The sequence below is a fragment of the Corvus moneduloides genome, chromosome 3 (genome assembly GCF_009650955.1).
Source record: "Corvus moneduloides isolate bCorMon1 chromosome 3, bCorMon1.pri, whole genome shotgun sequence".
In the NCBI taxonomy this organism is placed as follows: Eukaryota; Metazoa; Chordata; class Aves; order Passeriformes; family Corvidae; genus Corvus; species Corvus moneduloides.
Genome location: NC_045478.1, coordinates 79,402,544 through 79,418,037, shown reverse-complemented (window position 1 = coordinate 79,418,037; position 15,494 = coordinate 79,402,544). Strand labels below are relative to the sequence as shown.

Genomic DNA, 15,494 nt, shown 5'->3' with positions numbered 1-15,494 from the left:
CCCGGCCCGTTCCGGGCTCAGCCCCGCCCCGGCTTTTGTAACGCGGCAGCAGCGACAGGACTGGAAAAAAAAACCCTGGAAGACGAAGGCAGAACTCTGCCTCAACGGACACCGCAGGCAGCGGTGAGACGGGGGGAAGACAGGAAAGACACGTTAACGACGCTGCTTTAATTCAGTGTTTAAATATAACATTCATTAAGTAATTAAAATAATGCCAAGCTGCCTTAAAAAAAAAAAAAGGAAAAGAAACCAAAACCAACCCAAACAAAAAATACCAAAACACAAAATTCAACACATTTATCAGTTCTGGTTATTGCCCAAGGGTTTGATTTGTGCTCTTTACTCATGAGGGCCTTGCCTTGCATTTAGCCAGCCAGCAATGTTTTTTTTCCTAAATATTAATTTAATAGCGAGTCTTTTAATTCCCTGTTACATTTTCACATCCATGAAATATTTGAATCCAATCACATTCCTTGTTACAAGTCTAGAAAAATGTATTTAGGTAGTCATTATTGTGCACATTTCTTTAAATATTTATTTTAAAAAAGACAATGTTTAATTTGTTTTAAAAAACAAAACACGGTGAGGATACACATACACCTCTAAGCCCCTCAGCAGCATTTCCTAAGTGGCAATAGAGATCTGTCCAGCTGAAGTAACACTTCTGTGCCTCCCATGCTCGCAGGCTGGCTGGGCAAGAGGGGAACCTCGTCCACTCCCATCCCTGCTCCTGTGGGATAGTGGTCCATGTTCTCAGCAGGAGCTTACATCCACTCACAGCATCAGGAACCATTTAGAGTCGTGCAGCCACAGGTTTCTGTACAGGTATCCGAGCATCTAACAAAAAAACCCACATTAAACATTTCTGATCAACGTGCTGTAAACACCACGCGAATAAACTACTCCTTACTTTATTGCCCTCGGTCACTGGGTTGCACAGTATATGGAATAAAGAAGGGAGATTGAAAGCTGCAGCTAATGACACCAGAAGAAGTATTGTAAAAAAATATTACTAGGATTTTTATACAGTTAAATCTACGGAACTACTAGGGAAAAGGCACTACATCTAATATATGTGCATTGTCCAAAGTAATTTATAACTTAAGAAGCTCTATTCAAATTAATTAGAGAACACTTACCAAACATGTCCAGAATTTTACTAACAGCCTCTTGATTTACATTGTAAGTGAATCCATTGGGCCTACAATTACAAAAAAACCCAAAAAGTTTATTCAACAAAGATTTCTTATTCCAGTCATTTCTACACAAATAATTTGAATTAAAACATTTTCATAATTACACAGTATTTTTCATCCTACCGGCATGTATATTAAATTTAAGGACATGTCAGACTCTACTCAAGAACAGTCACAGTTTCTTTATCTTTTCTCTTGTTTACAGTCCCCAAATTCTGCTGCACTCAATTTATTCCTTTAACTTGAAAGGGGAATTTAGCTATAGACATCTATTCTAACCTATTCATTTAATGAACAGAGGCATAAGGAAATGGCTCAGGTCATCAGCTGCCAACTATGTTCTGTGAAACACTCAAGACACTGCAGGGACTTGTACTGGGGACTTCCATGGTCATACTTTTAAATACAGTAAGAAGCACCACAACACAAATTCATTTGATAACAGAATAATGCATAATACAGCAACAGGTGGGTTTTAATCTTTGGCCTACAAACCATGAACTGTGTTAAAAGACTCAAATGATTAAGCTTTACAGTTAAATTGCTTTGAGATGAGTTCAGTGCTGAACTCCCCCAAAACCTGCAGTATTCCTGATTATTGCTTACATAGCCTGACAAGGCTTACTGTAACACAGAGTGTTTCTATTACAAATAAGCAGTGCTGTTCTTTCTGCGTATCAGAGCCTCAGGAGAAAAGCTCAAAAGGTAAAGGGAGTCAGAAGCAGCCTACTAGTGAGTTAATGAATTTTGTTGCTAGGTCCCACAGGAGTTTTTCCACTATGAGGGTGTGGTGTTCCACTTCTACATCATGTACAGAAAGGAACTACCGGGTCTTCTCCACAACTCCAGGAAATCCAGTCAACCTCTGGTGCTCAGGCATTTGGGGTTCTGCTGTTCTGCTTCACACTAGGATCTCAAATATTAAGAACTGCCACTAAGACTATACACCAAAAATCTAATGTTACTTACATTTTCTTCTTCTTCGCTGCACCCAGTTGCACAAGAGCTGATAAGGCATTTTTCTGCATGTCAGAAGACAGCGCTTCATAACATTGTGTACTCCCTATGGAGAAAGCAGAAACACAATTAAAATTTTTGTAATTTTCAATTAACAGACTACTCTTGTAAAATGATATTGCGTAACAGCTGTACACACCCTTCTCGAGAAGCTGAAAAACAAAGTTGCGGACTCCGGGTATAAACTGCTTCTCTGTAAATGCTTCTTTCATTTCCTTTGAGAGGTATCTGAAAATTAACTAAGATTTTAAAGAAAATGAGCATTTTTTTCTTTTTGATTGTCAGCTTTCAATGAATTATAAACAGATTTGTCCTTGTAAGTAAGTAATACTATTCCACTTCGAAAAGCGTAGGAGAGGAACTCAAAAGGTATTGTTGCATAGGGCATCTTAAAGTTTTATTACTGTTTTACAGGCAAGAGAATCCCAATATTAAAATAAGACTCAGTATTTAATAGCTACCTTAGACATTAATTTTACATCCTTGCTCTTACAATCAAAACAGTTTCTTTTTTTTAAAGCAATACCTGTTCTAAAGATGAGAAAAAGTAGGCACATCAGTACAGTTCAACCCACTTCACAAATCAGATCACTACCTAGACTTCCCTATGTTAAATATCTACAGTCTCACCAATCTCATGCTGACTTACCTGAGATTTTAGCCTTCTGGGTTTGTACACATTGCTTACTACAGGAATGTAACCTTACTAAAACCTTGGAAAAACCAGGAGGATTTAGAGAGCTATGGATGGAATTCATGACTCTCATAAAAGCTATCAGATAGGGTATGCAAACTCATTTCCACACCTGGCAGGACAGCCCACATAAAATGAATTAAGCAAGAGCTCCTCATAAAGAAGAACAATGAACCTGGTAGCAGCACACTCCCTATGAATCTTATAAACCCACAATGAGCCATCACATTACACGGTAGTTACCGCCTTAGTAAATTGGACAAGTCTGAGCCAAAAGCTAAAACTGAGATCCTGGGGGGAGGGTGGTGTTTAAGATTTATTACTGCTATTTCTTAACTCTTGCATTTCCCAGCCACGAAAAGAGTCACTATTTACATCTCAGAAGTATCACAGCTCTCTTAGTTTCCCTATAAAACACAGGAAAAAAAAGATCATTTTTTTTTACGGACAACATACCTGATAACCTTCCACAAAAGGTCTGAACATAGCTGACAAGAAAGACACTGTACCACTTCCTTTGTCAGTAGGGTAAATCTGTTGACTCGTTTGAATGGCATCACATTTTGTGAGTAGAAAACATCCTTCCTCAAAATCCTGGGAGAGAGATGCATAACTGAAATTCTAACATTTGCAGGAAGTGCAGCTAGCATTTCCCCCAAAATCAACAACAGAAACCCCCACAACAGGGCACCACTTCAATTTCTGCACTCAGTTCTCAAAAGAATCAAACAAAACTTTTCCTATCTCCCAGCAATACCCTTATAGAAAGGTAGTGGGAACATGTCCTTGAACACAGCAGTATGTCAATGCGCAACAGGCCCTGGCACAAAGAAAGCGGCCCAGCTCTTACTGCAACAGCCAGCCTGAGTTCCCTCAGGATTTTGTCAAAACAGGGTCAGGTTGCCCAGTTTAGGTTTTTTTTCTGTGAGTGTTTTTTATTTATTTATCTATTTTTGAAGCAACGGTTTGCCTTTATCTCAGGTCCACTGTTTGCAATAAATGATGATACAGTTCACCGACCTGCCCTCTAACAAAGGGAAAACAAAATGGCCAAAAAATTACAAACTATGGAAATGTCAATGACAAAACCATTTTACTGCCAATACAGGCAAAAGGGGGACAGATAACACACGGGGATGGGAAATGGACATGACAGACATATGAACAAATAATGGGGTGAGTGGGTGGGTAAAAGATCCCTTCGCATCACAGCAACTCTTTCATCTGACTCCAGCAAAGTCAGTCATAGCCAGCCACCTTCCTGCTCCCTGCTACCTTCTGCTATTTCAAAAATGCTGCAAGAGGCCAACAATTGCTAACAAATAAAACTTAATATAACATTTCCAATCAGCCTTTAAAAAGGCCCAATTCTCTTCTACATAAAAATCTATGAGATTTTAATATATTTGCAAGTCTTGAATATTCTTGTGAAAATTATACTTCTCTCTTTTTTAATGCAGGAAAGATTACAACTATCACCATCCTATATTTGGCCTTAGTATTGATAAAAACCACACGCAATCAGTTTAAAATCCAAATATAAAACTACACATACCAATTTATGTTGTGTGTGAGGTTGAACCAGTTTTTCTACTGATAAACTTGTTTTCACCTGCATTTCAAGCAGGCTGGACCAGAGCCAACTCTGACCCAGCAGGTTTGTGTACAAACTGACAGAGAAAGTCCTGCAGAGAGCCAAGTGCTGTCTGCAGTTTTCCCAGCTTGCCCATATCCAGCTGTGCTAGGGGTGCACGCAGGCACACTGAGCCCTGGAATAAGGCAGTATGCAGGAACAATACTGGCTTTGTCTGACTGATGGCTGCATGGGGCAGGAGGTAAAATGAGGGGAAACTCTTTCTGAGCAAACAAGGATGCAACTAAAGCTTCCATAAGACTCTATGAAGGAAACTATTATGCCATTAGGAAAGCTCTCACTTCAAAAACCTTCACAGGCTGAATCCCTGACAGCATTTACACTTCATTTAAAAGACTGTTATAACATGGATTTTCAGAGCTGTGCTGGAAGGCTGGTAGCTTTATGCAGAAAAGCCAAACTTGTGCAACAGCTCATTTTAATAGTTCATAATTGGGCAGTTTCAGGCTTTTTCAGTTTTTTACTGGAATGGGGAAAAAATTCCATATGCAACCTTGTAGATCCAGACAATATTTTGCAACCAACTAAATGACCCCCTTTTAAGTTCTAGCTCCCACTTACAGATCAAGGTGGTATCACCGTAGGTGTTTATCACAAAGCCCTTGTTTGGCAGAGCCCTGGAATCAGATGCTATTTTAGTTGGCTGCATTACTATCAGTATTTTTGTATAAAGGATGTTTTTACCTTCAATGAAATGCCAGGAAAGAAGATGAACTCATCAGAAAAAACATCTCTCAAGAAGCTGAAGCAGCTATAGACTTCCTCTGAAAAAAATATAGTAAATGCAAGTGAAAAGGCACTTACTTCTTATTTGAGAGAGTACCTACTTCAATTAAGATATGGACTTGACATTAAAAACATACATACAATGGCAGAAACCACAACAGAACAGCAAGTACTCAAATAACTTGACTCAACTGTTAAGAAAAGGAAAGAGCAGAGGCTTGTAGCTTCTCAGAACATGCATTAAATGCCACAATCAAATCCTACAAAAGGATCAAAGGGTAAACAAACAAAAAAAAAGGCAAGCAAAACAACCCCCTGCCCTCCCAACACATCTACCTTATCCCAAGTATAACAGCCTCAGATAGCTCCTGCTAGCAGTCACCAGACCCGCGTGCTCCTCTCCCAGCTGATGGCACAAGGAGCAAAGCCAGCAGCTTCTCAGAGCCCAGCGTACCTTTTCTGAAGCTGGGTGTCATCTGCAAGGCGATTGCCACCAGGGCCGGGCGCACGAAGACGTTCAGCAGCTGGTTCCTGTACGTGGCACACATGAGCATGGCCAGCGCACGCCTGAAGACAATTTCCCCTACGGCTCCATCTTCCACTCCCTTGTCATTTAGGACCACGTGGCCATCGACAAGGCAAGCGATGTTGGAATGCAGGGTGAGGCCAGACAGGACTGCTTTTTTGGCACACAGGTTATCTAGGAGGAAAATGTAACACCCAGGAAGTTGCAAGAGGGAGCATAACTCTATTGAAACAGCCTAAAATGCACCAGTATTTTAGACACTAAACATTCAGTCAGAGAGATGTTACAATACAATCCATACCAGGAATTGGGAAACTAGGCACAGTATGACATGGAGAGAACAAATTTCAGACATTTCAATAATTAAAACACACTGAATTCTTCCACTTACTAACAATTACAAATACTTCCTTTGTTTCTGGAACAAGTATTCTGAGCCTCCAAATATAAAAGGCATAGATCTGTTTGATGGATAAATGCATTAGCAAGGAAATGGAGACTATACTTCTGCTTAAGCATTTCTGACACTACAGGTTTGGACTCAGAGGTACAGGTCTTTATAAACTTTTTCATCAACTCGCATACATAAGCAAGGCCTCAACTCAAATTAAATTAAGAAAAATTCTTAACATAAATATGGTTACATAACATACCTACTCAATGAAAAACACTCCCTGCATCAAATTGGAATCAATTTGACAGGCAAGAAATAAAAACTTCATATTGAACACTAAAATACACTTTACATGTTCACAGCACCACAAGCATATCAAATCAATATAGCCTCTGACAGAAAAAACCCACCATATTGTTGTCCTTTAAGACAGATTTCATATAGAGTCTCATTGCATCTTATTTCCTCCTTAAGCCTACTTTGTTCCAGTTCTGCTAAAGCTCTCAAGTTTCTCTGTGCAATAGGAAGCAGAAGTCTGAGCAAGTCATTTTACAGTTCCTGTTTTGAATATAAAATTTCTAACAGCCAAGCAAATGTTCTGCCTGTAACAACCAACCAGCACGACAAAGGTAGAACCAACCAGCTGTTCGGAGACCAAAGAATGGAGGGGGTACATGTAGTTGCTGGCATCAGCAAATCGGCCTTTAAAATGTATTTATTCTTTCAAATTGACAATCCAAACCAAAACAACAAACCCAGTTTCTATGCAACTGATGCCTTGAGCACAGCCAGCACACTCCAACAATATCCACTCAGCTGTTGTCATTTCTCCATTTCATTACCATGCCTATTTGCTATTCCCTGACTACATCACAACTCCACTAGAGCAAATGCTTACTCACTGTTGCTAAGAAAATAAACCAAATAAATAAGCAAACCTGAATGTGGTATGTTTTTCAGTTTATTGTGTAGTAAGACTCTAAACGTTGTTTAAATATTGCCATTAAATTCTTGCTTTTACCAGTCTGGCAGAAGCAGACCTTGCCTGCATTCCCTTTAGCGCCAATCCCTGAAAGAAGTGGTTTTCTTCCAGAGGTGACAGAGTTCTTTTATACCAGTAGCCAGCTCCTATTCCTTTACTGTAGTAGTGAGAGGGATCCTTGATCATACACAGGACTATAAAAGCAAAGATCCTTGGTTTAAGTCTGCCTACAGCAGAAAGGCAAATGTACTCACATTATACAATACTGTTCTTTGCTAGCTTTACCACTTACATCCTGAGGCTCTAAAGTTAATTGCCTGTATCACTCTGGCTCACAGAGAGAAGTTTAAAACAGAAAGTTTGAAAGCACAATCAACCTTTCAGCAGCTAATATATATATTTTACATATATATATGTGTATATATATATACACATATATATACACGAGTGTGTGTGTGTATACGTATATTACTAAGACCACCAAAGAAGCCTTCCCTCCAAAAGTCATAATTTCTGGAGATAAAGTGAAATTTAAAAATAAACAGACAACTGAGAGTTTTGATTTTCTCCCATCCATTTGTTTCTGTTAGTTCTTTGCACCAGTAACAACTCATACTATAGTCAGTACCAAGCAGGAAATGCAGCATTACATGGAGTTCACTGGTGCAGATCAGGAAACTGCTTGTGGCTTAACACAGTTCAGAAAGACAGACATTAGACAAACCCCAGTACTCTAATAAAGTACCTTATAATTTCCCTCTCATGCCACACTTCACGATACAACAGTAAAATATCTGTTCTGTTTCCACCTAACTGTTTTTTAAAGTATTATCTTCAACAGGTTAAGTCAAAACCTGTCACGTTTCAGCATAATTTTTAGCATATCCTAAAATCCGTTTATAATTCTAAGAATTCTGTAAAGCTGTTACCACACATTGCTTCCACAGAAACATAATTTATCCTTCATAAGCAACAAGAGGAACAGAAATAACACTTTCTCTGCATACCAGGCCATTCAATGAATCCTCCAAAAGTCTGTGTTAAGCCTTTAAGCCACAGAGTCTTTTCTATTAGAAGTTCAAATTCCATGGCTGGCAAATTCTGGAGCAGGATAGCAGCAACTAGCACCCACGGGCTCAAAACCATGTTTTCTATTTGCAGGAGCTCCATTTTATAAGCTACATCACTGACAAATTCTTGGATATCCTCAGATGGCTTTTGGGGAAGATGCCTGAAAAAAACAATGCAATTTAAGGTACAGAGCTCAAAAAGTGGAATATAAATCAGCCCCCTCTTTATTTCTTCCGTATTGCTCCCAGATCCATAACTTTACAGCACCTAACATCTGGAAGGTGATTCTATGTGCCATGTAAAACAAGTATAGAGCAAAACATCAGTAGCTGCATGACTACCTGGAGCACAGACCTCTGTATGGATGCTGAACATTTGCTATCTTCAAACAAAATTCAAAAGCATTATGTTTTACATAACAAATTGCAAAAGCCTCACAATCTAGTCACAGCTACAGCTCCCTGACACACAATCACTTAACAGCTTGCAGGAATAATGCAAGAAGTGAGAGAAAGGTGAAAATTTTAAGCGGCAAAAGCACCACATTCTCAGAAAACAGAGCTTTGCCTGGTTCATGCATTACCATTAAGTTTTTAAGTGGCCTCTTCTCAACACAGGGCAAAGCCACACAAGTAACAATTCATCTCAGAAACAGCCAATCACAAGCACAATAAGCCTCTGCTCAGACCAAAGAGGTTCAGCAGTTTTAACAGTCAGACGGAGGGAGGTGAGAGAATACAAAAACAAAGAGGACATCTTAGTTCACACAGTTGTAGACTAAACAAATGTTTTTCCTGTGCATACACCATGGAAAGATGTGGTACCTGGGAACCAAATTGTATGGGCACCGATTGATCCTCCCAGAGGCCAAGGTTCTAAGGGATACTGGCTGGCCAACGTAGATATGTATGGTACCAAAATTGTCACTGAGGATTCTCCTGGCTTTTAACAACCCCTATGAAAATGGGAAGAGGAAAACTTAAATTCTGGTGCTATAGGATGTGTATATGTCCACTTCTGTTCTTAAGGAATTTACATACAGATGTAGATTCTTTGGGCTTTGGGACTCCTAGAAGTTCATACGCATAGAGAGATTCTTCTAATATCCTCTCATAGCTGATGCTGATGGGAACAAGGTATGTGTCAAAGACTTCACGTTTGAAAAAGGGTTCCATCACAATGCTGAGAAGACCTGCCAGTTGGGAAAAAAACCATGAATCACCTGTCTTTTTCAAAGAGGGAAAAGCAACGGCAATTCAACTTTGAAAAGGATATCTTTGCATTTTAGAAACTGCTAATAGGTGTGCACTGTGCCTGTTCTCCCTTCAAGCAAGCAGAAGCAAGAGACACTGTCCAAGTCTTAAAACAGAGGGTAAATGGAAGCAATGCTCTTGGACAGCTATTTGTGCTCTTTTCAGCAGGACTGCTCTGTGCTCACACAGCATCCTCCTAAAGATTCCCAATTACTTTTACATTGAGAACTACAGTATTTCTCTGCTGGCCAGGGGATGCCTATTGTCTAGGAAGAAAAGGGTGAAGAGTTATTGAATTTAGTACACAATGGGGCAAAGGGAGCAAAAGCAGTAGCGTGCAAGTGGAATGTATTGCTGTTCTTTGTCTGGCCTTGGAACCCAGTCATAGTGTTTTCCAGTACTCTGACAGATTTCCCCAATTTCCCTCTACTTTAACATCCCTTTCTATCCAAAGAACTTACAAAGCACATAGCCACTAAAGAAAACACTAATAATATTAAAATTTCCAAATCTTAAATAAACTTACCAAATTTTGGAGTCAGAGTCTTGGCAGTGCGGCTTCTGGTCCCCTCAAGGAAAAATTCAATTGGGGCATAGCCACTCTTCAAAAGTAAGACAAGCAAACAAACGAAAAGCTAGTCAGAAAAAACATTTCTTCTTTATTGTCCAAAAATAGTTTTAAGTACTTCAAATGTAAGTAAGTTGGTTTTTGTAATGAAAGACACATATATCTAACTTAAGCCATCTGCAAGCCTACATTCATCCATTGTATTTGCCACACTGTATAGTTTAATTAATGAAAATATTGGGTCTGTCATGAGATATGGGCACACAATCCAAAGCAACTGATGAGCAGTAATTTGTTTATCATTTACTGAAGTGTATAATAATAATAGAGTGCACATGTGGTCTTCACCTACAGCAAATCGGAGGTAAAAAGCACTTAATCAGATCACCATGAAGACTTTCAATCACACAGCCATAACATCCTGCATATTTCACCTGAATTGTTCCAACAGAGCATTTCTTAACATTGTGAGAGTTCAGGAAGTTATTTACCCTTAACATCGTTTTTACATATTCAGCAAACACTGCCCAGTAGAGTCTGTTCCCACCAAAGGAACGTCGCATAAAAAAGGCACCTGCCCTTCGTAGCAGCTCACCAACTATTTTCATTCCTAGGAAATCTGAAAAACAATCAAAGAAAAAACAAACCATACACACAAAATGTATTGATTAATATCAGCCAGCAGAATCAACCATGTTCTCTAGCATGCTGACTACCAGAATACAGAAGATCTCTTTCAAGGATTCCATTGTTGCCAATACATTTATTTGCTTTCAGATAGTCTAGCAAGACTTACATCAACAAGAATGGCATATTATAGTGTGCTTTCAATTTTTTTTAAGCTGCATTCACTTAGAGCAATTTATTTTCATAATTTAGATGGCCAGAGTTCAACCATAATAAAGACTAAGTTTCTGAAGTACATTGTCTCACTCATCTTTAGAAAAAAGCAGTTACTACTGAATGTATTCTAGAAGACACAGAAATCAAGCAGCCAATTAAACTATATTAGACCATCTATGATCCTGACTCATCATTCTGGGGCATGTACACTGAACCACCTAAAATTATTTTACAGTTTTTTAGTTTTAAGCAATGACAGTCAATGCTTAACTTGTCAAAAGCAGGAAAAAACATTTAACATTAACAAATTTCTTATGTAAGCATTTAAAACAAGTCTACACATCAGCTGGCAATGTGCCACTCCGACCTCCTTGCCACCTCAATCCATGAAACACTGAAGAACAGATATGCACTCAGTAAAATAAACTCACATTTCTAGAGGTAACATTGACAGTGACTGCCCTGAAGGTGTCAGAAAGATCATTCCAGCACCAACTAGATTCCTGCTAATGTACTGTATGAGGATGTACTAGAGAGTTACTGGCAACTGTTTATCTTCCCTTAGCTAATCCCCACATATCCGTATGCTTGAAGCCAAGAGATAACTAACAAAGCAAAGGCACTTATCACCTGTATCAGGAGAGTCTCTCCACTCAGCACAAGTGCTGCTTTGAGAGTGAGTTTGTAAACCACATCTTGTGAACCTCTACATGATATACAGTAAATACAACTACAACCATAGAGAACTGTATTTTCTCCGAAGGAATTTAAAATAATATGCATGTGCAGGCAGCATCAAGATACAAGCCCCTAATTCTTTAGGAGAACTTTGACCCTGAAGCACCCAAAACACTCAAAAAATGTTAATCCTTAAAAATTCCTTGTAAGCTAAACTCATAGTATCTTAAGATACTATTCTGAGGTCCAAAACTCAAAAATACTCTAATCCAAGTCAGCAAAGGATTACACCAATACCTATAACAGCGTGTGAGCATATTCTGAAAAATACACAACAGGCAAACCGCAATACCTTGATCAAGGCAGCTGTGAAACATCAACTTGGGAATCTAACCTGCATCACCCTGCCGCAAACTCAAAGACCAGGGAAATCTCAACTTCCATAGCAAGCACATTCTCACAGCTTCTATCAGTCTTCCTAATTTCTTGATTGGAATAGCAGACTACAGTAGAGCAGTGGTTCCAAGATCTCTGCTAGCTTACCTGTGGATATTATAGTGCTGCACCAGACCTGAGGTGGTTTTCTGCCTGCTTAGAAGACCTGTTTGATACCCGAGACTTTCAAGATCAGGTTTCTAAGTTAAATGTTGACAGCATCCAGATTATCAAAAAGCACATTAATTTGGAAGATATTTACTGTTCAAGCCCTCAAGAACTGTTTCCCACAAATATACTGGCTTCATCTGCTTCACAATTAAGTATGTCCAAAATCCTGACCTCTGATATGACATATCACTTCCCAGACAGCTCTGCTGTCAGCATGTCACAAAGTTCTGCCAATGCTTCAAAGAAATCAGTCACATCAGAAACAAGCATAAGTTGGCTGGTACTTTGTATCTGGCTACCGTGACTGCATTTTAAACTGTATAAAGTATCACAAAAAGTTCTGCATCCACAGTAGCACCTGGGCAAGTTTTTTATAGCCTGTTCCCAGGCTATAAAAGCAAATAGAAGTCTTCTTCACAACCCTTATCTCTGCCCCAGCCTCAGGTCTACAGATGGGGTACTTCTGGGCAAACTTGCTATGAAAAAAAGTCACCTTTTTGACAGGACTCAGCACCAATGAGAAGCTTTCAGACATTGTAAGCACCACACCCAAGGAGGATTTAACAAGACGTATTTGGCACAGAAGTTAAACACAACTACTTATAGTTGCAGCTACCAGAGAATGCTACCAATTCTCTGAATCCTGAAAACATTGTTTAAAACATACTTGCCTATTCCTGCAGCAATGACAGGCAAGGCCAAGTCATACGTGTATAGCAAATAAGACAGCATCAAAAAGTCTACGTAGCTTCGGTGGCTGGGCAGCAGCACAACGGGATGCTCCTGAATGGCGTGTTGCAACTGGAAAAGAACAGTACAAACAATCTTGTCCCAATATTTAGTGACTGTTGAAATTTGCAAATATAGACCTGCACAGGGCTTAAGGCAAACAAAACCCCATTTGCTTCAGGGTTGTTTCTCTGTCAACACGATCAATACCTCTTTCAACAGGGAAGCCATAGGAAATTTGGAGCAGTTGTTTCCAGAGTAGCAACGTGAGGTTCACAAGCAGCACAGGACTCAAAAACTAGGGCCATCCCATTATGGGATAGTCTATTTCCAATCCCTTTTGACGGGGATGGGAAACCAAATAGGGGCTGCCAGGACTGACATTGCTGACTCCCAGGGAATGCACCCTCCAGAACAGCGACATTCTTACATGAAATAGGGGGACAACAGTTCCCGGAAACTGAGGCAAACCTAAAGCATCTCCTGCCTCAGAGGTGCACAGTGTTTCACCACTCTTAGTTGTATGAAGGCTTTGCAGAACAGCCAGTTCACTCAGCCATGAAATATTATATTTTGACCCCCAATTCAGCTAAATGCATTATTATTTTATATTATAAGATCAAAAAGACTCAGTGGCTGATCTACCAGAATCACAGACACATGGTATTCCTTACCATAGAAAGCACTTGGAAAATATAGAAAAAATCCTGATAGCTGTTTGCCTCTAAAATACTTGTATATCATCTGTCTTACCTCCCAGATTTACTAAGAAATGCACTAATAAACAAAAGTGAATGCTGTCATTTTTTTTTCAAAGGTTATTTTTTCATATTTGTTATTTGAAGATTAGAGTTCTTGTCCAAGTGACTGGTATGAAAATATTTTAACTTTTTCCCTCCCACCAGTACTCACTCTCTGCATTCCTTCTTCATTCACACAAACTCTCTGGAAAAGCTGTTTAAATATTTTGCTCAGAGTGAAGGCAAAAAATCTGACAGCTCCTAGTTGCATACGGTGGCCCATCTCATCCAGGATTTCCATGGCTTCTTCTTGAATAATATCAGGTGATTCTCCCATCTCTTTGGCTAACTAAACAGAAACAAAACAGCAGTGACAACTTGTTATCTTCTCCTTGCCCATGCACACCATTCTCATGTGCCACAGCTACTATGGGAGAACTACTGCAATAGTCCACAAGATTTTATTTTATGCGATAGGCATGGATCTAATCATACAGAAGTGTTTGGTGCCAGCCAACATGACAAGACCAAGTTTAAGCTGCTTGAAAATCAAAATGAGCTTAGATGTCAATGGGGGGAGGGGATGGTGTACAACAATCCTCCCCCCAAACACACCATCTGAATGTTAAAACTTGTAGCATATTCAGGGGAGATTTAAGTTCAAAGAATACTTCCTGTATTATCAGACTGAAGAAGGATCTGTACCTTTTCCTTTGAATAGTAAAATGAAGCCTGTGTTTGTAGAGACAGTCAAAACACAAATATTTTAAGTGTTTTTGGGTTAGAGTTTACAAAGAACCTCAGCCCTATCACACTTCTACTTCTTCATAATGTTTTACTTTGGCAATGGAGAGCTGAATTGCATACAAAGCACTGTCTCTACCAACTGTGCATATCAATGATCTTTCTTCTGTTGCCATGCACATTCCCTTTTGAAGTTTCTTGAAATAGACTTAAATAATGGCCATCCCTCTGATTTGGTACTTTGAATCTAGAAATACTTAATTGAAAAGTTAAGCCTTTTACTGTTATGGAATAAGGAAAATAACTTTTACTCAACACAGAGGAGGAAAGAAAAGGAATGGCAGAAGAAAAAGCCTCCAAAAAAGCATGGCTCTGATTGGAAGCCAGTGCTGCTTACTTATTATTTCCATTTTGTGACATATGAGAAAATCCATCTCCTCCAATCTACCTTCATATACTTTACTACCATATCTACTGGTTCAACTGTGTTTTCTTAAATGCATTACCCATCATCCTAAATATTTCCACATCTAGTTTAAACCGATTATTTTAGCCACTTAAAGAAGCCAAGAACTGCTTCCACTTAAGCCTGAGAAAATCACTCTTGTTTAGGAAGCCAAAAAATTCTTCTTGTTATTCACCAGGAAGAGATTTTGATCTCATTCACCAGCCAGCAAAAAGCTTACCATACAGTTCACCTGTGTGATTTAAGTGCAAATCCACTATGGAACTAACCTCTTCCCAAAAGCAGAAATCAAAAAACCAGACCAGTCACATACAGCAAGCTAAAACAAACTAATGACCTTAACTTCCCATACTGAACTTTAGTAACCTCAACAATTTGGCATAAGAACAAATTCTAGTACGCCTGTGTACAGCTGTGTAAACCATGCCCAGGCAGGAGGGACTCAAATCAGAGACTGCTGGGCACAGTGCCCAAGACACTCTCAGTTAGATACTTCCAGTAATCTCTAGTGCAAAACTGGTAACCAAGCTGCAATGGGCAGGTCTGCTAACTCCCTTCAACCACTTGATGCCAGCCTAGAAAATATCCATCAAAATCATTTTCTATC

General features: G+C 39.3%; 1 protein-coding gene across 5 annotated transcripts in view; it reads right to left on the bottom strand.

The window, feature by feature from the left end:
* Positions 1-149: 149 nt before the first annotated feature.
* GNPAT (glyceronephosphate O-acyltransferase) overlaps positions 150-15,494 on the bottom strand; it is a 20,401-nt gene continuing 5,056 nt past the window's right edge. For all 5 annotated transcript variants that reach the window (XM_032102361.1, XM_032102357.1, XM_032102360.1 and 2 more), the window contains exons 3-16: positions 13,850-14,026; positions 12,880-13,009; positions 10,573-10,700; positions 10,040-10,115; positions 9,301-9,452; positions 9,085-9,215; positions 8,197-8,420; positions 5,742-5,987; positions 5,246-5,325; positions 3,364-3,501; positions 2,353-2,452; positions 2,166-2,259; positions 1,140-1,201; positions 150-837 (exon numbers count right to left, since the gene is read on the bottom strand). In XM_032102361.1, coding sequence (XP_031958252.1) covers positions 794-837; positions 1,140-1,201; positions 2,166-2,259; positions 2,353-2,452; positions 3,364-3,501; positions 5,246-5,325; positions 5,742-5,987; positions 8,197-8,420; positions 9,085-9,215; positions 9,301-9,452; positions 10,040-10,115; positions 10,573-10,700; positions 12,880-13,009; positions 13,850-14,026 — 1,782 coding nt within the window. In that variant the 3' untranslated portion in view covers positions 150-793. The remainder of the gene's footprint in view (positions 838-1,139; positions 1,202-2,165; positions 2,260-2,352; positions 2,453-3,363; positions 3,502-5,245; positions 5,326-5,741; positions 5,988-8,196; positions 8,421-9,084; positions 9,216-9,300; positions 9,453-10,039; positions 10,116-10,572; positions 10,701-12,879; positions 13,010-13,849; positions 14,027-15,494) is intronic.